Source organism: Contarinia nasturtii, unplaced genomic scaffold (assembly GCF_009176525.2).
Source record: "Contarinia nasturtii isolate CC-2019 unplaced genomic scaffold, AAFC_CNas_1.1 Cnas_scaffold_220, whole genome shotgun sequence".
NCBI lineage: Eukaryota > Metazoa > Arthropoda > Insecta > Diptera > Cecidomyiidae > Contarinia > Contarinia nasturtii.
Window position 1 is genome coordinate 1,623,133 of NW_022197577.1, and position 23,703 is coordinate 1,646,835.

Genomic DNA, 23,703 nt, shown 5'->3' on the forward strand with positions numbered 1-23,703 from the left:
ATATGTATATCAAGATTCAAGTAATGATTAAACAAGGAGTGTAACTAGACCGTGCGATGAAGCAGAAATATAATGAATTCTCATGGTAAAATCAACTAAATTACCCTTCATAACTATTTCACATGGGGAATACCTTTAAATGCTGGACAAACATTCATTTGGTTCAATTATGCATTTATGAATGTAATAAGCGCCGCCGAATACCAAGACATCGTTCACGTTCAATTAAAATACATCGTTTGATGAACTATTGTTCGACGACTATAACCAAAGACATCCCAAACATGTGTGTATGTGTACGTACTGCGTATAAGTATATTTTAAGTATAGCAGAGAGTATGATGAGAATTGCGAGTGATAATGATGGTTGATAAGGCGCTTATCATCGATTGGGGATGTAATCAATTACACTTTATCGTATGTATTCAATATTTGAAGCAATCGCAAAAATAAATGATAGTAATAAATGGTTCTGCTCTCCTGAGTGCTCTGCAACAAAAAAAAATGTGTCGTGTAGTGTTTTAATCAGTCACAGTCGGACGTTCATAGCTGAAACTTGTTATCGAGATGGATTGCAAACTGCATTGATTATTATATTAGTTGGAATGGTTTGACCAGATGAAGAAATTTCACGCGTTTGAATAAAAATTTTGTGTTTTCTTTTTGTTCAATTTCTAGAACGATGCAGAGAGCTCACACTGAGCGCACGAGAATAATCATCGAACGGCAGTTTGTTCGTATTTCGGTGTAGTGAAATTATTATCACTTGAATTACTATTGATTTTCTTTCGTCACATCTCTCTCGCTCGCTCTCTCTCGCTCTCCTACTCTCTCAGAGGTTAAAGGCGTGTATTTGTGATATTTATTGTGATAGACAGACTACTACTATCACACGATAATAGCGAACGCAAACAAATTCCTTGCACATTTTGTGTGTTTTTCCATTATATTCCAACAACGGTACGGAACAACATTTTCAACACGGATTCAGTCATTTCAGTCACTTGACGCGAAAAGTGGTTCAGACTCGTTCAATACAATTTAAAAAAAAAAATAGTACACCATAACCATCGGGAGTTGGTCTTGAAAATAGCGGAATCAACTGTTGAGTCGTGAAGTGTAGCGTGTGTACCTTTCAAAAACAAAAAAAATCAAATAACAAAAAGTGACAATTCCGAATTTAAAACTGATAATGGATTATTGTGAGGCTGTCGTTGATAAAGTTAAAACCGACGCTATTACACAGCGAAATCATTTGACAATAACAATAATTTATCAATTAAAATTTTGTATTTAAAATTTGAAAAAAATCAAACAAACGCACGCATTTGACACATTGTTTTCAATTGATAAGTGATACCCGGGTGAAATTTGAAATTGAAAAAAAAAAACAACCGTGACTTGTGACCAATTGGAATTAATCAATTTCTAAAATGAGTTTTGACGATTTTGACGACTTCGAATCAAAGCAATCGTTGAATAATTCGTCCAATTGGAGGTGGCCCTTTCCAATACGTGAAAATTCAAGTAAGTACAAATTATAATCGTTAGTGATAACAAACTCAAACAAATGTGTACAAGAAACTGCTATATCGAGAGTTAGGCTTAAATCATCACAACAAATGAATTTCAATTTGTAAATCGTCTACATTTGATTAGGCACTTTTTTTAAAGTGGCTTCAATTCAATTGATGTGCATCATGACATGACGAGTTGCAAAGAATAGAGAGAAAAAAAACATTGTTTAAGGTCGCCTTTGATAACCATTTCACGTTGGCCTACATTCTGTAGTAAATTTGAGTGCAAAAGTGTTGTTCAATGTTCAGCATCATCACAATCAACATCAACCGAAACAATGACAATGATATGATCCGTTTGATTAAATATGCCCATAAAGTGGCATCAAATTACGTAATTTAATCCGACGATATATTAAATTGATCTAATCATTTTTGTTTAGTCGTGTATTTCTAAGAAGTGTCAGTTTTTTTTGTGCTTTGTCTCATTCCATGATAACTGCATATAGTTTAGTTCATTCTTATCGCATCGTATCACAGAGCGATTGTCACGATTGTACTTTGTGTTGAAAAATCCCGTTCAATTGGTATAGATATCTAGATCATAAAAATAGAATTCCATGAAGCAATATCACGATTGGGTTAAGTTTAGAAAAATCCCGCTTGGGGATTTTGCAATGCAATTGACAAATGTGTGTCGAAATGATATCATACATTTAGCGACGAAGACAACTAAAAAGAAGCAGAGGTGATAAAAAATGGTAAAATGGTTGCCCCTTGTGATGTTAGGGAACATTGCACTTGATCGTAGCCAAAAAGCAAAACAAGTTGCATCTTTGTATTACAAAAGCACTGAACGTTTTTTATTGACCGATATGAAACGTCAGCAGTTAAAGAATTATTGATTTTTTCAAGCTTTTCAACAACAAAAACGACAAAAAAAAACAAACACCACTGATTGCACAGCGAGACTAAGTAAATAATGTTGACGCGCACAATGAATTTTGCTGAGACTCACACACTTTTGCTTTGTGCTCGTTGAATCAATGTTGATATTTTGTGATTTATGAAATTTATCACCACAACCAAAACAAATTAAATCCATTGCATTCTAATATAATAATTACGTGTCCAATTTACGACTCATTCCGCTCCAACAAATCGATTGTTGATTATGCAGCGACAAATTTATTTCAATGTCGTGAAAAAAAATTCCACTGGAAAAGGCTTTGATGCTGCCACATAAACACATTGTTTACTGATGCGATCGATCAACAAGACAAAAAAATTCCTTTCCTCGTCGACATTGCAATGGCACTAAAACTTGTCATTCGGTGATTTTGTAATGACGATTGATTTATTGCGGTGTGCTCTTCCTAAAAATGAAGCTATACCTAGTTTTTTTATCATTCATTCATACATATTTTGGTAGTTTCATTTTAAATTTATCGGGTTTGACACACATCTAACGAAGAAAAGTCATCGTTTATTCTAGCTGAAATGGATTTTGAGATAATTTCGGTTTGTTTGCAAAATGAACGGCACTCGGTGAGATAACACTGTAATTATCAGTGTGTTTTATAATTCATGTGCAAGAAATGTATACTCAGTACCTTTTCAGCTACCCAAAAGAGAGCACAAGTAAAAACAATTTTTTTCGTGATAATCAGTTCATTGTAACTTATTTGGAATACCATAAAATTCGTGGAACAACACAGGAAATAGCAAAAAAGTAATGTTTTATTTCTTCTTTATTATTTCTAAATAGAATGTTTGACAGAATTATTTCAAATTACAAATGAAATTCCATTGTGCGTCAATGATTAAACCATTTTAGGAGCAAGTATATTCGAAAAAATAGTTTCATATCCACTCGTGATCATTCAGCGCAAAATAAATTATCCGCACCGTATCACGTGAACATATATACTTAGACATTTCACATATGCAAATAAGCATTTCACTTCACCATTTTTGCAATTATCCGCACTCATAAAGTATGCAATGAATTCTATTTCGTCCAACGACAACAACCAAAAAATTACCACTTACCGAGTGTGAATAAAAAAATGCGAGAAAAAAATGCTTTAGACAACTCAAAAAACCATTTAAATTTAAATGAAGTGATTTGGTTCGTTGGCATAAAAAAATAAACTGGAAAGTGCTTTAAAGTGGACATTGTTAAAGTTGATCCCGGTGCCTTCATGTGATCTATTTAATTTGCGGATACACGGGTTTTAAGAACAGCAGAATAAACATTGTGAAGAGGAAGAGAGAGAATAATGCGCGCCATTCGAGCATTGTTCTCCTTTGTTCGATTGTAATTTATAAAAGCCACCGAAATCCACAATGGTGCTATTTAATCGCATTTAGTGGCCAGCAATTATAATATTCACGGTGTTGAACAGATCGATTGTGTGACCCTCAACTAGAATGATACTTGTGATGGCAACATCACTTTTTTTGTTGTTATTATTAAAACAATTCGTCCTGATGCGACAGTACGCTTCTAGGCACGCTTTGTTCACATTTGCTTCTAATTTTATAAATCGAACGATAAAAAAAATCTAGTTTGGTTTGAAATCCAAAATCCACTCAAACACTGTTATGATGATAAACAATTTTCTAAACAATACTGCGCATTATTCCAAAGAATCGAAATGGTTATGAATGAAGTGGTTTTGCTTTAATATTTTGTTTACATTTTTTTTGTTCAATTTTTTTTTTCTGTTTCGAACTGAATTTATCAAGAATTAATCATAAGTTTTGAATTTATCTGACGCAGTAAGATAATAATAAATTGAGACAATAAACCTCGAACCATCTTTTTCACGAATTTCAAGAGTAATGCGCAAATGTCAAATGACTCAAATCAATGTGCGAAATCGTCTTCTTAAGTCGAAAAAAAAATCGAATGGTGTAAATTGTGTGCCAATTGCAGCAATATTTCAATCTCATAATCGGAACTAATTCGTGAATCGTCTATTTAACAGCGCCAATTACAAATGCAATTATTCAAACGGAACAACGACATTAATTTAGTTTTTTAAATCCAGTTATTAATGTGAACCGTTTACGAAGAGCAAAAAAATATACGTATATAAAAAATGATTCGGTGACGATGTGCATATATGAAAAAAACGACAAGCCATTATGATATAAGGATAATAAAAAATACAATGAAAAAAGCTTTGTATTTAAATATGAATTGCTCATCAAATGGCGAGCCGCGCAAATATTTCAATTAAATTGTGCATATATTTAACCAAGGTTTGCGGAACATGTGTTGCCGCTAATTTAATAATAATGATCAGATCAACGCGTTCGTTTTGCTCGCCGTCTCTGTCTATTTAGGCGTGCAACAATTTCGTTTATCACTCGATTCTTGGCTCTCCCCTCTCTCTCGCTCTCTCTCTCTCTCGCTGGGCCTGTCTCTCAGCAAATTCCCGGAATAAGAGATGATGATGAAAAGAGATACAAATAAATAATCGGTTTTTCATTATGCAAATTTGGGCTCTCGCTTTTGGCGAACACCGGAAACTTCTCGCACACATAAACAACTCGATATAATACTGTATTAATTACAATATATCATTATTGAGATTTATACCGAAACTGATGTTCACGTTTTTTTCTTCTTTTGTTTTGCGAAGAACATTGAAATGATATAAATTTAATATAGGCTTTTGATCTATTATTATTATTCCATTTTATGGTAAACGAAAATAATATGACTTTGAGTCCGTGTTAATTATTTGTTCCGAATAACATATTAGTCCAAATGAAGTTACTAAGAATACCGTGATGCGTAACTCCATTAGAATCAAAACAAAAAACGCTAATCATAAATGTGTGTTAATTCGATTCTTCTTTGAATAACAAAATCAGTTTGTTTATTTACTCATATCGCGACACATGAAATTGATGACAATTCTAGGAATATGATGGAATTTTAACGATATTAGGAAAAAATAAAATGTGTTAATTTTAAAGGCAGTTAACACAAAATAAAATAAAGTCCTCAAATTTCATTTGTATCGATGGAATTTTTTTACAACAAATCACATTGTTTCATTAAAACATTCCATAGTTGACTGTTTACAAGCCACCTGTCACCATTTATTATGAATAAATACCCATTTACAAATAATAAATGAAATATTTTAATTTGTTACGTCTTTTAGTCATTAACATATATCCGAGTAACAATTATTTTCGTTGAGTAATATTTAACACTTCACGTGCACCGCACAAAACCATCAATCGATTCATATTTTATGTAGAAGAATTATCCTTTTTTGTAACACGTCACTCGTCGTATTTGCATCGGACATGGTAATTAAAGAAATCACATCTATTTAGTCGGCCATCAAACAAAAATGGGTAATTTGATAGAAAAAATGTAATAGGGGACGGACAAAATGAAGAATTAAGATTATTAAAATAATAGAATCGAAAAAATGACCACTTAGATGGAATTACTTCTTGAAAACTGCGATTAGCTTCATTTCGATAATGCACATAAAAAATGTAATGGCTGTAATCGCATGGTTGTTACGAATGTAATTTGATTTTGGACAAATTACAAACATGCAAAATACATTATTCAATGCAATTTTATTGCATTTTGATGATTTTGTTTGCTGCATCACATATTGGAGTCGCGATGTCTGATGATCGATGTTTTTCTCTCTCTCTCTTCTGTTCAGTGTCATTTGAACTGTCTATGTATCTGAAATCATAATAATGCATTTATTGCACCTGGTAAATATATTACACGATATGTAATTTATTCAAAACCATGTCGAGTAAATCAAATGCAAATCAACTGGAAATAGTTACACACGTAAATCACGACTGTTCAATAAGAAATATGTTTTTTTCTTTAAAAAAGAAATTTCAGAATAATATGAAAAAATCCAAATGAATATCGACTTTTACCTATAGAATGGCGTTGGAAGAGGTACGCATAAGCAGTTTTATGCTGTAATTGTTTCGATTGAAAGTTAAAAAAAAGCAACACATTTCATGTGAGAAAATGTGAATGGATCGAGTGACGTAAAAAGAATGGTTGTTGACGAGAAGGAAGGAAAAAAAATGTACACAATGATATAAATAAAAAAAGAAATGCCTTTGATTCTAATTATCACTTCTGCGAATGGCATCGATTTTTTATGTTGTCGTGGGTTTTTCCATTCCGAACACTCCAAGTAAAAACATATATGAAAAAAGATCAACATATTATTATTTTCAATCATATGCGTAGAATGGAATAGGTTCAACGGATGGAAAGGTGAGATCGTTTAGTATGTATGATGTTTGTATCTCTCTCTGTGTATGTGCGTCTCTGTATACGCAGCAATGCCTGTATTGATTCGTTGTTTTGAATGTCGACCAAAACAATCACACAACATTAACTTGTTGTGAACGCTAGTTACGTTCCAATTATTTCGTTCATTTGATCATGTGTACAAACGAATACACATTGTGCGCAAAGAATAGGTGTCTTTCTTTCTATATATTTTTTTTTTTCAAATCACGATGCGTTCAACTCGTGCCAAACGAAACATATCAAACGCCATAGAACAGGTAAATAAATGTAAAGTCATTGGAAGTTGCTGGTGCTGCTGTATAAACGAGTTTCGATGTGATTTCTTTATGTCAAGCAGCAACTTTGTCAAGCAACACAAGGAACTACAAACAAAGATCAACTAGCGAATGCGATCATGAAAAAAACCTTCACTAAATCTAAGTTCGTTTGCTTCGGCATCCATAGACAATATCTTTCTCTCACATTCTATCTCATCGGTTGCCACTTTGTGTTCTCTCTCTCTCATTCTCGGTTCGCTCTCGTTATCTTTATCGTCGCATCGAAAAACGCACAAGCGAAAAACCGAATATGTAAATAAAGCTCGCATGGATTTTTAATATCAAGTGATAAATATCTTTAAAATAGCGTGAATGTGAATGACGTTATGACCAGAATACTTGACGAAACAAATGCCCCAGAGAAACAAGCACATATACACACAGAGAGAAACAACAAACAAACAGATACGTAAAGGTACAGAGAGTGAAACTATACATAAAACGATGAAAAATTTCCACAACACTATGTGTGTTTTCGCATATCGCATCGTTTTATTGTTCGAATATGTTTGCTTATGAACTTTGGACGAATATTGGTGCCAATGGACACCATGCTCAGGACAAAGAGCTCATGACAAATTGTCGGAACAAATCTTAACGGCAACAATGAACCGAATTCAGTCTGATTAATATTGTTGACATTTTTTTTTGTATAAGCAATTTTTTATTGGATGCACATGTTGTTACGCAAATGCCTCACAAAATCATAAATAAGTTTGAAAAGAACGTATGTTATTGTGAAACTCAAGTAAAGAAAACAAAATAATCAAGTTCTATGCATAAGTCACAATGAAAAAAGGGTGCGACAAGAACACACACTCTTTTCAAACTCACTGGATGAGAAACAACAATTACAGCGACAACACAAATGGTTAACTCTTTTATTGTTAGAGATAGATCATGGTTAGTTGGTCTCTTTTGTAAGTCAAGCATGCAGGCAATTTAGTCGTTAACGAAACACTCAAGTTCAATATTTTGCATTTCGAAAACGAAAAAAAATGCCATTCGTATGCTGTGTGCAGTAAGCGGTGGCTTTCTTTTTATGTACACTGGAATGGGAGAGACATATTTCACATGTGTACACTTGATTTTCTATGCGAAGTCAAAGCAGCATGAACGAACCGATATATTTTATGGTTTTCGGATAAATCGATCGCAATGCTCGGTCTCTCTGTTCAACTTATCTTGCTCTCTCCCTCCAATCAAGACAGAGTACTGGAAAATGTATCGAGCGAGAAAGAATGACTCTCACATAGACATTCGCGGCATATAGAAATTTATAATATCTCAGTTCATCAATCGCATTGAATTTGATTTGTGTGGCAAGCAAAAAGATACGGATCGCATACCCATTGCCGCACCAACAAACACAGATCGACAACGTCGAACGCATTCGGTGAAGCGAACGAGAAGCGAATAACACACAAACAATCACACACACACACACATCTCGCCAAACGTAATTACGAATCTGTGAACTGTGCAAAAGCTTAATGTTGTGCACATAACCGCTCTTTCACCGATATACTCTCTCACACACACACACACACATTATCACAACAACACACACACTTGCACCATTTTAGACGGCGTTTACTATAGAGGTACGAACGAGTGATCAAAATTTCCGCAAAACGATCACTTTTAATTTTTATATTTGTCAGTTTATGTCTACAAATGGTCAGTTCTTAAATCGGGCTAGTGGCTGAACGAACGTATTTATAATAACACGGAGCCGAAGCTTTCTGTTCCGATCGATTCAAAAAAAAAAGAAAACACACTCGATTTTTTTTTCACAACAATTTTCAATTATCATATAAATGTTCCGTTTCGTTTGATTTTGAATTAAATATTCGTGCATAGAAGAGAATAAATGAAACTAAAAACATTTCGCGTGTTTTATTATTACGAATTTATTTTAACCAGTACATGCTCCGTTCAATTCACCTAAATAACAAACATTTTATGTTATCCATTTCGGTTTTTTTTTTGTTAATTATTTGTTGAACTGAATTTCCAAAAAGAATTTGGGTTTCTCATATTTTCATTGTACATATATATTAATTGTTTATTGAGACAATTTTTTTCTTTACTGTTACCGATACGTATCCGTCATTTTTCAACGATTTCGACGCACGCTGAGTGGAATACCTAAAAACAATATATTTTAAAAAAAAAAGCTAATTTGGTGAAACGTTGACTTTATCGACTTTTTTATTATGTTTACTGTATTTCAATAGTGGATTTCACCTGTTTGTGAACGCGTGCTCACAATGTAATTTATGTGTGTGTGTTCATTTTTCGGTGTCTCATGGATTGTTCGAATTTCATCGAATTTTGCATATCTGATTGTATCGAAATTCCGAAATTAAGTGGAGTGAAGAAAAAAGTGATTTTGAAACGAAGAAATAACAATAAAATCGCTTATTGAAAATTATATTAATCGATTTGATTAAAAGACGGTGAATAGTTGTTTGATAACGGTACACAGTAAAGATCCATAATTGCATCGTTGCATCGATAATATATAAAAAACAGAACGTGGCGCGGAAAAAAAGTATTCTTTGTATGGTTGTTCTTTGGCCGATTGCTGACGACACATCGGATATCACAAATTATGGATAATAACGTTGGCGTTACGCTTGAACTTGAAAATGTTGCAAAACGAGGCCAGAAAAATCATGCATTCGGTACACAAAATGATTTATATTTCTACTTTATATATTAGCTAAGAACGTTTCGTGTTACACAATAATCAAATCAACGGTGTACGGCTGAAAGAGAGAGACACCCCTCCCCGCGGCAACCATTCGCTTTATAAAATGTGTAATTGAATTGATTCTTTGAGTTGCTCGCGTTGTTATACTGTCTTTGCTTCCGAGACGCTTGTTTTTTGTTTTCATTGCCATCATCAATACGTTATGGAAATGAATGATTATTATTATTTAATTCAATGAAGTTTGTTAAGTGTTGTTTATGAAGCGCTTTTATGTTCCGGAATTATGTCGATGAATATTTAACGATTTTATCGATTGTATGTGCACATACCGAAAATTTTGCGACAATGTTTGATTTACAACGACGGTTGTGTGTAGCGAGAATTTGTAAAACTCATTTTACGGAAACAAACGAAAACATTAATTACATCGAAACGTGTTGTCAATCATAACGTTTTATTTTATTCTGCTTCTTCTTTTTCTCTCGTTTTCGACGTGATGCGATATTTGCACATGTGAATGATTTCTTTCATTTTCGTTGATTACAAATGATTGAAAGAGATATGCCCTGTGTTTGTTGTAGCTGTGGCTACTTCATTAGTGCTTTGTTATGTCTTTTGTTTATAAAAACAACGAGGAATTGCAAAATTCTCTCTGCAAACGTGTAAGGATGTGACGAGCGGTAACATACCTATAATTACTTTGGAATGTCGATTCATTTCATTTTTTTTACGTCAATTGATAGCCAGTTTTTTTTGTCATAAATTCGATCATTTCACACATGAATTAAATCCGTAATTCATTTCTTTCTTTTTATTTGTACAAGTGTTCGATGAAAACGTTTCATTCGCCGCACAGAAGCTGGACACAATAAGCGAAATTACTCATTTTTCGAACCATTTCATTCAATATAATTCGCATTCCTACTGAGCGGCTGTTTTACGAAAAAAAAAAACGTTTTTTCAGATTTAAATGTCTGCGTATCCAAGATGGAATTGTTTCATTTCCAAAAACGGTAAATGAGTTTCGTCAAAAAAAAGATAGCAAATTAAAAAGGGAAATCACCAATCTGTTCACACTTCTTTTTGCAATGGAAAAACCGATAAGAGAAAACTTCAAACTGGTTCAAACGAGAAATATTCGGTTGAAAAAAAATGCGAAGAAAAAACGGCATTACCTAATGACGCCGAATGATGAGGTGAAGTTATTGTGTTGTTGTATTTTAATACCTTTCTATCTGATCATTTGATAAATGGCATCTTATGCAAAGCTTACTGAATGCAAAAATATACATGGACAAAAGAAAGAAAAAAATTTGAAAAAAAAAAACGTTTGCAATTCTAATCAAATGAATATTCGCACGATTTTTTTTTTATCAACGATCAACAATCTTCATAATTTTTGTTAAACGTAAATCAAAATATTAACAGCCACTAGTGTCGATGAAGATCGTGTATGCAAATATTGTGTTATGCTTGAAAAAAGTGATATCGAAAATTGTTGATATTAAGTATTAATTTTGGGCGAATGAAAAAAAAACAACCGATTTTTGACGCATTTTGAGATTGAAGAGATGAAACAACAGCTATCGATACGGTTGGAGCACCGTCGATTATGTGAATAAATTTAGCATAGGAAAATACATCTGTGAGATTATAGTGTACCAAACCCATCAATTTTCGTGTTTCTCTTTCACTCCAACGCCGATTTGGTGTGCGAGCCATCTAAATTCATCCATATATTAATGAGCACTTTATAGCATTTTGTGTTTTATTATTGCTTTCAAGTATGTTCAATGATCACAGTTTTATATGCGTACGGTTGAGTGATCGTACTGCGATCTGCCATAAAATGCGACAAGAATTCCAAATGATGTATGGCCAAAAGCGTTTAAAAGCATACACACATGAAACGAAGAATGAGAAGCGTCACGTGAAAAAAAAAGACTTCAAAAAATTGTTCAATTTATTAACAAAAAAACCGGATTGGAATAATGCACTTGCCGAATTGAAGTGTTATTTTATTTTCATTTTTACTTCTGCCATTGTTTAGTATAATATGTGTTGATGATGACATCGTACGCTAAATTCATCGTCGTGATTTTTAGAATCCACACTCTCAACACATTTGTTGTAGTTAAATCAGTTACAAAATGAAATTTCTTTCATAATTTAATTGCGTTTGAACCAACAAGCCACGAATCCAACAAGTGTGTGATTCATTTGAATGACAAAAGAGACAACAATGCTATAAATATATATTTATACGTTTTGGTGCATGTTTTCATTTTCTAGGCGTAATTTTTTTTTAAATGTAAATACTGATTTGCATAATAAAAAGCAAGTGGAAATAAAATAATTGCAGGTAAAATTCACCGGGCGTGATTTCAATCGGAGATGCCGGCATAAGAATGTTTTTTTTTTTCGACAACAAATGTTGTGTGAATAAATCATTTGAACGTCAACGTAGGCACGATATATTTCAACGAAAACAGCAAAATCGAGACCCACCGTAATGACGAATAATGATTAACCATTTGTGTTTTGATTTGTGATTTGTGCAGATATTTCGACTTTGGAGTGCGTACTTTTCTCTCTTTAGCATTCGACACGAAATGGAAAATGGAACAGAAAAACTTGTCTCTGAAGTTGCGTCGCCTGTCTTAATTAATAATAATATAATTAATTGGATCGGAAAATGGCCAGTCTATGGTCGGGTGCTGTATGCTTAATGACTGACATATAGTCTATTTTAGTTGACAAGCGACTAAGGTGACTCGACTCAACTAAACCATGAAATTTCAATATGATCGTCGCACTTTTTCTCGCATTCACTCTCTATCTCGTTCGCTCTTACTCTACATTCATCTCTTTCGCTGCATTGAAAACGATACATGTATCTGAAAACGATTGATCGAACCAAGTTACCTTTTGCGTGTGCAATCAGTTGGTTGTAGTTTTTCAGTAGTCGCTTTTATATTTAAAAAAATATATATTATCGATTTGTTGAACTAGTCTTCGTTATTGTAGCCGCCGTTTTAAAACTTTGTACAGCTGACTGAAAACAATCGCTTGTTATGCTTTTTTTTGTATTTTAAATCTCGAGACACACGATCATTCTATGGTTTTAATTTTCTTTATTTTTATATGTAAACGCATGTTTTGCTCTCCTTTTCTTGCACGTAATGGGCCACGGTTGTTTGAAAGAGCCACACATAAAAAGCCATGAAAATCAATTTACATGCAAGCTCTAAGGTCTTCGGCTGGTTTAATTCAACCGATACGATTGTATTAGTATTTTTTTTTTTTGGTTTCTATCTCGCTCTTTTAATTGATATTAAACATTCATAAAGCACATAAACGGCTGCACTTCTCACGTTTCTTTATGATAGATACGGTGCTTTTGTATTTCAATTTTGGTATGCAATTTTTACAATTTGAACCGTCAATCAATGCCGACGATGCCTAATTAATCGACAGAATAAAAAAGTTGTTGGCACAATTCTCTTTGGACATTTTTGTAGCACAATATCGATAAAATCACACCTGAAAATGTACACACATATATCAATCATTCACTGTGTGTGTTTGATTAATCGATTGCTATAATCGGTCATATTTCCAGAGAAATATTTAAAGTAAGAAAAAAAACGCACACAGCGGAAAGAACAGAGAGAATGTTTGCGTGCGGTTTTATTCATTTGAATAACCACTTTCAAAGGTTAAACATTAGTTGGAAGCAAAAAAATATACTGGCAACATAAAAGATTCCCTTGCATCAATAGACACCGAGAACGTACACCTTGCTGCCAACATAAAAGAGTCGATTTGATAAAGCTGTCGAATGCCCAAAGCAATAATGAAATGCGCGCAATTATAGCGTTAATTTAAAAACACTAGCTGGTGAAGGCTACTTCCATCAATTGATGCAATCGATTCGTAGAACTTCATTGCCAAAGGGACATTTTATTCACATAATTAGTTTTTTACGGTTTGATTAGCCCGCTGCTAAAGATATCCCGCATTTTCACATCGTTTTGAGAAAGCATTCTTTTTTTTCTTCATCGTGTTGGGGCTTGAGACGAACCAAACATTTCATTGAATTTGAGAAAAAAAGAACAACATTTTATATGACTTTGAATGGGTGATACAAGCGAAAAAAAATCCCACTGTTTATATGAACTTCAAATGTCAATCTTTCTGTCTCCGTTTTGAATTCATAAATAAATCTTCAACGGAACCATCTTCAGACGTGGAATGTTTGATAAGTTTGCACAATTTATTGAGAATTTTTGAAGACGAAACAATCAACTGCCAAATAGAATATGTGACGTGGGTTAGGTGGGTTTGAAATATGTTCTCTAGACCGAACATGTACGGTAATTCTATTTTTTTTATTTTTTTTCAAAGCTGGCGGGTCATTTTTCGGTGAATAAATCGCCAAATGACAAATATAAAACGAAAGCCGTGCACTGTTTATCAACTGATTCGGTGTGTGGTTTTTTTTGGTCGCGAAATTCATTAAATGTGCAAATTTGTATCAATTAAGATGAGCATTATTCAACACGTGTGCCATAATTTGGCTGTCAAAATCTACATGATTTGCATAGAAGTCTAATACCTAATTCGAATGTTAATCTTGAATTTTTCGATTTGTTATTGAAACAAACAAAAAACACGGTCATATTTATAATCCAAAAAAAAATTGTAAGCTTTGAAAAAAAGAAGCAGATTGGGCAAATGTAGCTAACCCAAATTTAAAAATTGGAGAACAGAAAACACAATGGTTTTTCGTACAATCACGCGAACGCATATTTCACGGCAAAATTCATTCGTAAATTCGCTAATTATTTGTAATTATTGAAATTTGTGCAACACGAACGAGTTAATATATTGATTGTTCTCATTTATGTGTTTTGTCTGAAGAGTTACAGTCAGATGTATTTTTATTTTCGATCTAAAAATATTGAACGTTCGCAGTTGTATGGCAAGCATCTGTAGGGAGCGCATGAGAGATTTATAAACAAACACTCGAACAGTTCATTAAACTCGGTCGTTTTGGTGAACAACCAAAATCACTTCAAACGAGTTTAGTACTAATGAAATGATCGATGAGTTTTTATACTTTCTAAAATTCATTTAGCTTTAACAATGAGTTCATCGTTTTTATTATCAATTTAACGACTCATTGTGGTTCTCTTCTTAAACTTGCAATCTCATGCTGGAAACGTCATATTAATGAACAACAAAAAAATGACAAAATCAAGTGAATCGCATTTTACGATATTGAATTGGTGTGAAGGGGGCAAATGATAGCTTGCCGCATTCATAATTACAACATTTTCTCTAGTTTTTTTTGTATCGATAATGAGAAAGAAGAAATGGGGAAGAGCATAAGAAATAAAGAGGAAAATGTTTCCTATAAACCTACAGCGGCAAAGTGAAACTCTTTTGAGGTTTTTTTCGACATAAATCATTTGAGCATCCCGCGTGAAAAATTACTGACTGACTAGTCAGGTAGCTAATTTGGGACCTTTTTGGCTTAAACCAACTGAGATTGAAGTAATTTTAAGTTGATTTGCTTGATTTTTTAGTCTATTCAAGTACTGAAAAATGTAACTCAAATCAACTTCAATCACAGTTGGCTACAGCCATCTGACGTCCCAAATTAGTTGTCTGTTTAAAATCAGAAAAATAGACGACTTAATGTGACAGGGAATACGGTTTTAGTTAACAAAATTCATTTTCAGTTGATTTCAGCTAGTCAGCCAGTTACTATTATCCACAGGGGATCAGCATACACTCGAAAATTAGGGAGGGTCCATCCGCAAACTCCTAGAAAATTGAAAGAATTTTATCATCAAAACCCTAGCAAATAGGAGTTTTCACTCTACTAAAAATTGATTATGAGAAGCGGGAAGAATTTTAGTCAAAAAACCACAACAAATTCGGGGGTCCCTAGGGTTCAGATTATCCCCCCTAATTTTTTTAGGGACCCTCAACAATTTTCGAAATGAGGACCTTTTTTGGCTCTTCACTTTTTCCTAATGGGAAAAAAAAGAGCAAAAAAAAGTCTTCATCGTAATTTCCTACACACTTTTTAACATCGTGAGGGAACCCCTTATGAATTTTTTCAGGGATTGCTACGCAATTTTGCCAACACCCCCCTAAAAAAATGCCGTCATCATCTATGCTAACAAATCGAAAGAAATACTCAAATTGCCTCTTAGAGGGTAGCTCGAACAATTTAAGGGGGCTCTCTAGGTGTATATTCCCTTGGGTCCATACAAAGCATAGATGATCACATCGGATCTTTTCGATACTTGCGATCTGTGTACGCAACACACTATTTTCAAGAAAGGTGCTGCTATTAATTAAACGAAATTGAAAACTTGTTCATCTTATAAACACTTGTAAACTGGTTTAAGTTGATGAAAAATCCCATAATTGCTCGCAGTATGACAGATAGGTGTTTTTTGCTCTTCTCTTCATACCAGATGCAATGTGTATTGCAGAAAACTCTTATATTATTTTCTGCGATTCTTTCAAACGCGCATTAAATGGCATGGCAGACAATCTGCCGACTTTAATGCAATCAACTCCATAATAAAAAGCTTAAGGGTGAATTGCCATTTCAAAATGTACATAACACCGATTAAATCACTCACTTCTCTTTGGCTGTTTTAATTTATCTTTTATTATTTACTATTGAATTGCAATCACACACAATTTAAAACCGTTTTTGTTTTATACACATTTACAGTGGGCGATGAAACGGACTCTGAATCGGTAAAGTTGCGTATACGTGAGGCGAATAATGAGAAACCACCGCCAAAGCCGATTCAATTGAAAATACAGAAAAACTGGAAAGAATTGGTTTGCCGGCGTATTTATATTTTGTCATGGATCGGAAACTATGATCAAACTACCGCCTATTCCGATTTGATAGCAGGCGTAACGCTCGGTCTGACAATGATCCCACAGGCAATTGCATACGCTGCACTGGCCCAGTTGCCATCACATTACGGATTGTATGCGGCATTCATAGGTATGTATAATTAAAGATCTAAACATAAAATGCTGTAAAATAGTTCACGAATATAGTTCAAAACAATTGAATTTATAAAAAACGATGATAACACACTTGTTATTTTCAGGGGCATTTATTTACGTATTTTTCGGAACGATAAAAGAGGTGTCGATTGGTCCCACGTCATTGATGTCAATTGTAAGCATTTTTATTTTTATTTTTTGTCGATTTCTATTATTAGCTTTGTTAATAAAACTATTTCTAATTCCAGTTGACGCTGCAATACACGTTTGGTAAGCCACCAGAATTCGCAATCATTTTGGCATTTTTATCCGGCTGTGTGGAACTGGCGATGGGTGTGTTAAAATTAGGTAAGTGACATTCGTAAATTGCAATGCTCAGAATTCCAATTTCATTCGTTCGCATTACTCGACGCTCACGACACGATTCTCGCTAAAATAACACTTGTATTGCAACACCACTCGTCATCATTGTAATTGCGTCGCTTTGCATTGTTACATTTTCGCTCCAAACAGAATTTGCTCAATTATTTAAACTGATCGACGTATGTAACGATAAATTAATTAATAGAAATTAGATGAAATGAATAATACATGCGTGATTAGGCTAGTTTTTGTTTGCATCAATGACATTCAAATTTTTCACCTTATTCACGCTGAGTATAATACGGTTTTTTTAAATTCTTGTTTTTATATTGTAGGTTTTATCGTTGATTTTATTTCGGTTCCTGTTACGAGTGCATTTACATCAGCCACGTCGCTTATTATAATCGGTTCACAGTTGAAAAACCTAGTCGGAATTGAGTATTCCTCGAAAGGGTTCGCGGACTCGGTTTCAATGCTCATTGAACGATTGGAGCACAGCGGTCATTGGGATGCTTTATTGGCCATTGGATGTTGCATCTTTTTGCTTGCACTTCGCGTAAGTACTCTTTTTTTGGTTCTTTCGTTTGATAAATGGAAGATATAAAGAAATAAGGATGAAGAAATTCCGCATGAAAAAGTGCCGCCAGCCAATTGATTTTATTTTATTTTTCCTTTCGCAGCAAATCAAAGAAATCAAAGTGAATGAAGAGACAAGACGAGGACAAATAATAAAGAAGAGTCTTTGGTATCTAAGCATTTCAAGAAATGCGCTCATTGTTTTGATTACATCAGCCATTGGATATAATTGGACAGCTAGTCATGTGCCTCCATTCAAATTATCCGGCGACGTGGAGCCGGGAATGCCAGAAATATCACTACCACCATTTCAAATATCCCACCATAATACCACGTTGTCATTTACACAAGTATGTGCTGAACTTGGCACCGGGATCATTGTTGTTCCTTTGGTTGCTGTTCTCGCAAACGTTGCCATCGCAAAAGCATTCAGTAAGTTTCCATGTTTTTTTTTTTTAATTGAACGATTGGAATTATTGCTTGTTTTCAATTTTAGCAACTGGACTAGCGGTCGATGCATCACAAGAGATGATGACATTAGGTTTATGTAATATTGTTGGTTCTTGCTTCAAATCAATGCCAACTTGTGGGGCATTCACCCGTAGTGCCGTCAGTCATACATCAGGTGTCAAGGTATTTATTCTAAATGTTAATTATTTTAAAAGAATTGCGATCGAATTGACACGTTTTCATTTTCAGACACCAATGGCTGGTCTTTATTCAAGTATTATGACTGTTTTAGCGTTAAGTTTACTTACACCATACTTTAAATTCATTCCAAAAGCAACATTAGCCTCAGTTCTTGTGATAGCTGTTATGTTCATGGTGAGTATTAATTTTTGAAAAGAAAAAACGATTTATTTTTCTGTGGTTTTTCCATTTTTGACTTGCTGTCAATTTGTGTGTGTACTCCAATTACAGATAGACTTTAAGTTGCCCATTCAATTATGGCGAAAGAACCGTAGAGATTTTCTTGCATGGCTTGCCTGTTTGATCGTGTGTTTAAGTGCAGGTGTTGAGATTGGTTTGATGTGCGGCGTTGTTTTGAATATATTACATTTGTTATTCATGTGGGCTCGACCTGAAACCATTGTGAAAATTGACGAATTGGATAACATGCAATACATAAAAATAGTGCCCAATGTCGGAATGTTCTTCCCGGGCATCGATCACTTGCGTGAAACGGTCAACAAAGCTGCTTCAGCTGCCGAATATAAAGTACCGGCCGTTGTCGATTGCACCAAATTCAATGGATTGGACTACACATCGGCTCAGGTGAGTGAATTTTTCTTTCGTCACTTTCGTACAAATCATAACCAAAACATTTCCGAATCAAAATAAATATTTTTCGCCCATTTTTTTATCGTTTCAAGGGTATCATTGGTCTTGCCGACGATTTACATAAGAAAAAGCAAGTTCTTATTTTACAAAATTTGGATTTAAATCTTCATCATTTCATCTCGTCCAATCATGTGCTGTTTTGTAATCGAGAGGAAACGCTTCGCGAACTATTAACACAAGAAGGCATACGAAACGGATCAATAAATTTAATGCAGCACATTCGAGCTTCAATCGATCTCGGATACAAAGTTGATCCATTGATTCATGTGAATGAGAAAAGACTCCACGATTGACTTGTACTTTAAAAGTGAATTATAATAATATAGAATGAACAAATTATTTTTTTTTCAACAAATTTCTAGTAAAACAAATTCATTGGCTTTTTTTTCATTTTTAATACGTTATATTTAATGTGTGTTTGTGTTTTTTTATAATATATATATTGTTTTTTCTCTGGATAATTTGTTAATCGAATTTTGTAGAAAAAAAACTTGTTGAGATAAAGAATGTTAAGACAGTTTTTTAAGGTAATTTAATTCAATTCGCGTTTAGAATGATGAATAAAAGAGAATGTTGAGAGTATTTTGTGCTGTTAGAAAAGTATTTTGTAAATGATAAATCCAATTGTGCCGAAAAATATGGTTTGTATGATAAGTTTTAGCGCGTACAATCTGTGAATATAATGAAATAAAATTTAAAAAAAGTACATACTCAATTAGTTTGAGGGAGAAACAAAAAGTGTTGTGTTTCATTTGACAAACCTTTTGATTGTCTGGCGTGCTTTATCAATGGTCGACTCATCATCTTTGAGAAGATATTTCCGAATACCGCATACATAGCTCTTTAGGTACTCATCCCAATCCAATTGTTTAATGTCGCACATAAATTCATGTCCATCATCAGCATTCGAAATTGCGCAGAGCAATTCATTGACATTGTTCACCTCGAATTCGTATTCGTGACGTGCGAAAAATTCACCAGTATCGGCGGCCGTCTTGTATCGCCTGGCAATTTTAAACATGATCGGCTTCATGCCTTTGTAACGAAGCACAAAATCGTACAAATATGCCGGCAAAAAATGCAAAAATATTTCGTAGAAAAAGTGCACAAAACGATTGGTTCGATACGAAAAATTCGGATACAACATTACATATTTGCTAGGATAAATGTGGGAATATTTTAACACCTTTCGACGACACGTCTCCCAATCTAATGTATTCAACTGACCCGATATGCAGTTGTACACACGAATGTTTGGGCTTCTGGAAATGAAAGCGAACAGAGAAAGGACGCATTTTAACTTTTGTCATGCAAAAAAAGAATGAAATATAAAAAATTTAAAGGGTATTACGGTTTGAAGAAACTGAGCCAAGCGGCCGTTATAATCATATTGCATGTAATGTCAACGGGAATGACGTCAAGAATGAGACGATTATCGCACATGATACTGCTTAGTGTGCCACGTCCAATTTCCATGATGATTCCGGTTATTCCATTGACATTGTCAACCCATCCTGAAAACAATCAATAAAACAATCAATTTTATCTTCGCGTCATACATGGGCACGGAGGGTGTAAACCTAGAGAAAGCCTCTTTAATCCTCCGATTTAAGCTCTCTTCTAGGGGAAAATTGAGTATTTCTTTTGATTTTCTAGGATTTTTCTGGCCTGAATATCTCCCCCCGTAGTTGATTTGGATCGGAGTGCAATGAAAACCTCTTTTTACTAGAGTTTTTTGAGGGAATTTTTTTCCGATTTTTTTTTTATTGAATAGACTTAAATTTCGACCCATGTATGATTCTCTTTGAACAGAATTTTATCTAAATTTACCGGGAAATGGTTCTGCCAAAGCACACGTGACTATCGATGGTCGTACAATTGTAATCGGCAATTTGTGGTGATATTCTCTTGCCATTTGTTCGGCCATTGCTTTTGTGATCGTGTATGTATTTGGATGCGTTCCCTAAAATGAACGCAATGTTAAAATTTCTAATAGAAAGATCAGCAATCTCATTTTGCTTACTTGCAAATGCGTTGCAATTTTCGCCACTAAATCTTCTGGCAACGCATCGGCACACTTGATAAATGTATTCAAATCCATTTCGACTTTCGGTGGATACACCTGTTCGCCTACATTCGAACGTGTTGGATTGGTAAATGCCGTTGAAACGTGTATGATGCTACGTAGATTTTGCATTTGTGAACATAGATCCCAAAGTCGCATGCTGCCTAAAGTGTTCAAATTGACCGCTTCTTTGATGCTTTGATCAAACCGTACCGTTGCTGCCGAATGAAATACAATGTTCACATTTTCCTTGAGCATATGAAGATCTGAATTCGATACACCGATATTCGCTTTCGAAATATCGCCCGCAATGAAAACAATTTTCTGCAAACGCTCCGGATTTGATTCTCGTATACGATCAAACACCTATTTAAACAAATTAATTCACGTATGAATGAATTATCGATTTATATGTATTTCTTTTCCCATTAAAATAATGTAATCTTTTAAAGTAGCTACTTTTTGCATGGAAATTCCCAATATTGAATGAGAAGAAAGAAACAATCCATAATAAATGAATAAAAAAAATGATTTTACCGGATTCTGAATGAGTTCATGGTATCTTTCTTCGCTGCTTAGACCACGTTTCGAGCGAAGCAGCACATAAATACATTGCAACGAGTCACAAGTTCTCAGCAATTTTTCAAGCAATACTTTTCCAACAAAACCAGTTCCGCCCGTCACTAGAATGCAAGCGTTACGGTAAAATGATTTGATCGACGATCGATCAATGGACAAATCGTCACCGATCAGTATTTCATTGTTGTTTGTGTCATTGTTGTTGGAATCGGGACGAAGACACCAGCGTGCCTTCTTAAACTCCTCATTGATTACTTTGGATGTTGCCTCGAGATTTTCTTCATCGCGTACAAGCATTCTGACCGGTTTTCTCTCTCTTTCTTTACTTCTCTGGAAGTTCAAAGTACAGCGCGTTACTTTTTGCTTGTATTTTTCCACTCTCAGTGCTGAGGGTTCTGTGAAAGAAAGCATACAATATAAAATTAGAAGATACTGTAGTAATAGTGTATATAAAATTGCACATGTTCATTGTGTTTTCTAAACATGTTTGCGTAAAAAAAATGATGCCGTGTTGGCTGAATGAAAGTCCAATTGTGCTTGGGATTTATTGCTTATTGCATTAGTCGGCACACAGTGTTTCTTATTTGCACGTAACAAAACCGACTCAGCGCGTCTTTCACACACATACACAAAATTGCGCCGCTGCATGCATAATGCAACACACCAGCATTACCATCTCTCTAACAATCGCTACCATCTATCGAACACGAGCATTAATCTATTTCTTAAATCGTACCACTTTCGGTGCAACAACTTTTTTTCCATGTGAAAATCGCGCACTTTTTTTCTCTTCATTTTATTTTTCTATATTCGTGTGATGTGTGTGTGTGTGCGAGCGCACTGGCTCGGGAGATACGCAATCATGTGAAAGTTTTTTTTTTCTTAAATATTTTCTTTTTTCTCGCTCGATGTGTCTTTTTGCACAATAGCAGTGTTTCATGAAAACTGCTGTACCAGGCGATTCTCTCAAATCATGCACTTACATATTGTCGCGAATGTTTCACAGCTGCGATGCGAGATGTACAGCACGGCAGAAAAATGCCAATCCAGGAAGTGAATTCTACGTGAACGTGTTATATGTGTAGAATCTAATCGATTTCCGCGTATCGACCTAATCAGTTGAAGAGTTATGAACACCTCTAATAGACTAATCTGAACTCACTTCGATTTACTAAATTTGCATTTTTTTGTGTGCACACAATGTTGCTCGATATTTTCGATTATGTAACGATTTTGAGATCTCCAGACAGAAAATTACATAATTTTCTTTCTTCAAACGTAAAATAGCACACACAGAAAGAGAAAATAATGTAAAATCGCAATTTTCCAACTCTTTCTGAAGTGACAGAAAAATTACGGAGAGATTAAACAATAAAAAATTCACAAACAAAAACCACAAGAATTTTCCAAATCAGATTTAAAATCAACACTAATTGACACGCACACACACGCACACATACATACAGAACAGATAGATGCAATCGACTGCGATGACGAGTATTTGGAATTGATGCCACGATTTCAGCTGAGCAACGTCTGCAAACAACAGATCGAACGTAACTATTTTCAATTAGTTTAATGCAAGACTCTTCTGCATGATGTGTGTGCAATTAAACACTTTTCTCGCAATGGTTATTTGGTAGGGGGATGGTGATGGCAAACTATAACATAAATAATATCAAAATGCGCACAAAAAGAAATGAGTGAGAAACTTCATTTGCCGATAACAAATTGAATGAAAAAAAAAAACAAAAACAGCGCACAGACGTCAAACAAATTATCAGAATACGTACAAGGTGATCGCATACAATATGTATTATGGTGCGATCAATCTTTGGCATGCA

The 23,703-nt window shown here is 34.3% G+C and overlaps 2 protein-coding genes across 5 annotated transcripts; one reads left to right on the forward strand and one right to left on the reverse strand.

Annotated features, from left to right (window-relative positions):
- Window positions 1–563: 563 nt before the first annotated feature.
- Window positions 564–19,797, forward strand: LOC116337291 (sodium-independent sulfate anion transporter-like). 3 transcript variants are annotated; one of them, XM_031761724.1, is made up of 10 exons: window positions 564–1,527; window positions 16,646–16,930; window positions 17,040–17,110; window positions 17,184–17,283; window positions 17,634–17,854; window positions 17,979–18,306; window positions 18,371–18,507; window positions 18,574–18,699; window positions 18,796–19,149; window positions 19,248–19,797. In XM_031761724.1, exons 1-10 carry the CDS (start codon window positions 1,434–1,436, stop codon window positions 19,506–19,508), a joined length of 1,977 nt encoding a protein of 658 aa, XP_031617584.1. In that variant the 5' UTR covers window positions 564–1,433; the 3' UTR covers window positions 19,509–19,797. The 3 variants fall into 3 exon arrangements, with proteins under 3 accessions (XP_031617584.1, XP_031617586.1, XP_031617585.1); XM_031761726.1 differs by lacking the exon at window positions 564–1,527 and adding an exon at window positions 3,121–3,249; XM_031761725.1 differs by lacking the exon at window positions 564–1,527 and adding an exon at window positions 9,235–9,856.
- Window positions 19,641–23,413, reverse strand: LOC116337293 (putative fatty acyl-CoA reductase CG5065). Of its 2 annotated transcripts, none has more exons than XM_031761731.1 (7): window positions 23,324–23,413; window positions 21,818–22,254; window positions 21,239–21,646; window positions 21,046–21,178; window positions 20,567–20,729; window positions 19,977–20,477; window positions 19,641–19,886 (listed from the first exon to the last, which is right to left on the reverse strand). In XM_031761731.1, exons 2-7 carry the CDS (start codon window positions 22,154–22,156, stop codon window positions 19,808–19,810), a joined length of 1,623 nt encoding a protein of 540 aa, XP_031617591.1. In that variant the 5' UTR covers window positions 22,157–22,254; window positions 23,324–23,413; the 3' UTR covers window positions 19,641–19,807. The 2 variants fall into 2 exon arrangements, with proteins under 2 accessions (XP_031617591.1, XP_031617590.1); XM_031761730.1 differs by lacking the exon at window positions 23,324–23,413 and adding an exon at window positions 22,843–23,294.
- Window positions 23,414–23,703: the final 290 nt, after the last annotated feature.

Coding starts and splice junctions, on each gene's coding strand:
- LOC116337291 (XM_031761724.1), top strand. CDS start 1,434: ATGAGTTTTGACGATTTTGACGACTTCGAATCAAAGCAATCGTTGAAT. Junction 18,508..18,573: donor GTCATACATCAGGTGTCAAG/GTATTTATTCTA, acceptor TTTCATTTTCAG/ACACCAATGGCTGGTCTTTA. Junction 18,700..18,795: donor TGATAGCTGTTATGTTCATG/GTGAGTATTAAT, acceptor CTCCAATTACAG/ATAGACTTTAAGTTGCCCAT.
- LOC116337293 (XM_031761731.1), bottom strand. CDS start 22,156: ATGCTTGTACGCGATGAAGAAAATCTCGAGGCAACATCCAAAGTAATC. Junction 21,179..21,238: donor AAATTGCAACGCATTTGCAA/GTAAGCAAAATG, acceptor CGTTCATTTTAG/GGAACGCATCCAAATACATA. Junction 20,478..20,566: donor TGGCTCAGTTTCTTCAAACC/GTAATACCCTTT, acceptor TTTCATTTCCAG/AAGCCCAAACATTCGTGTGT.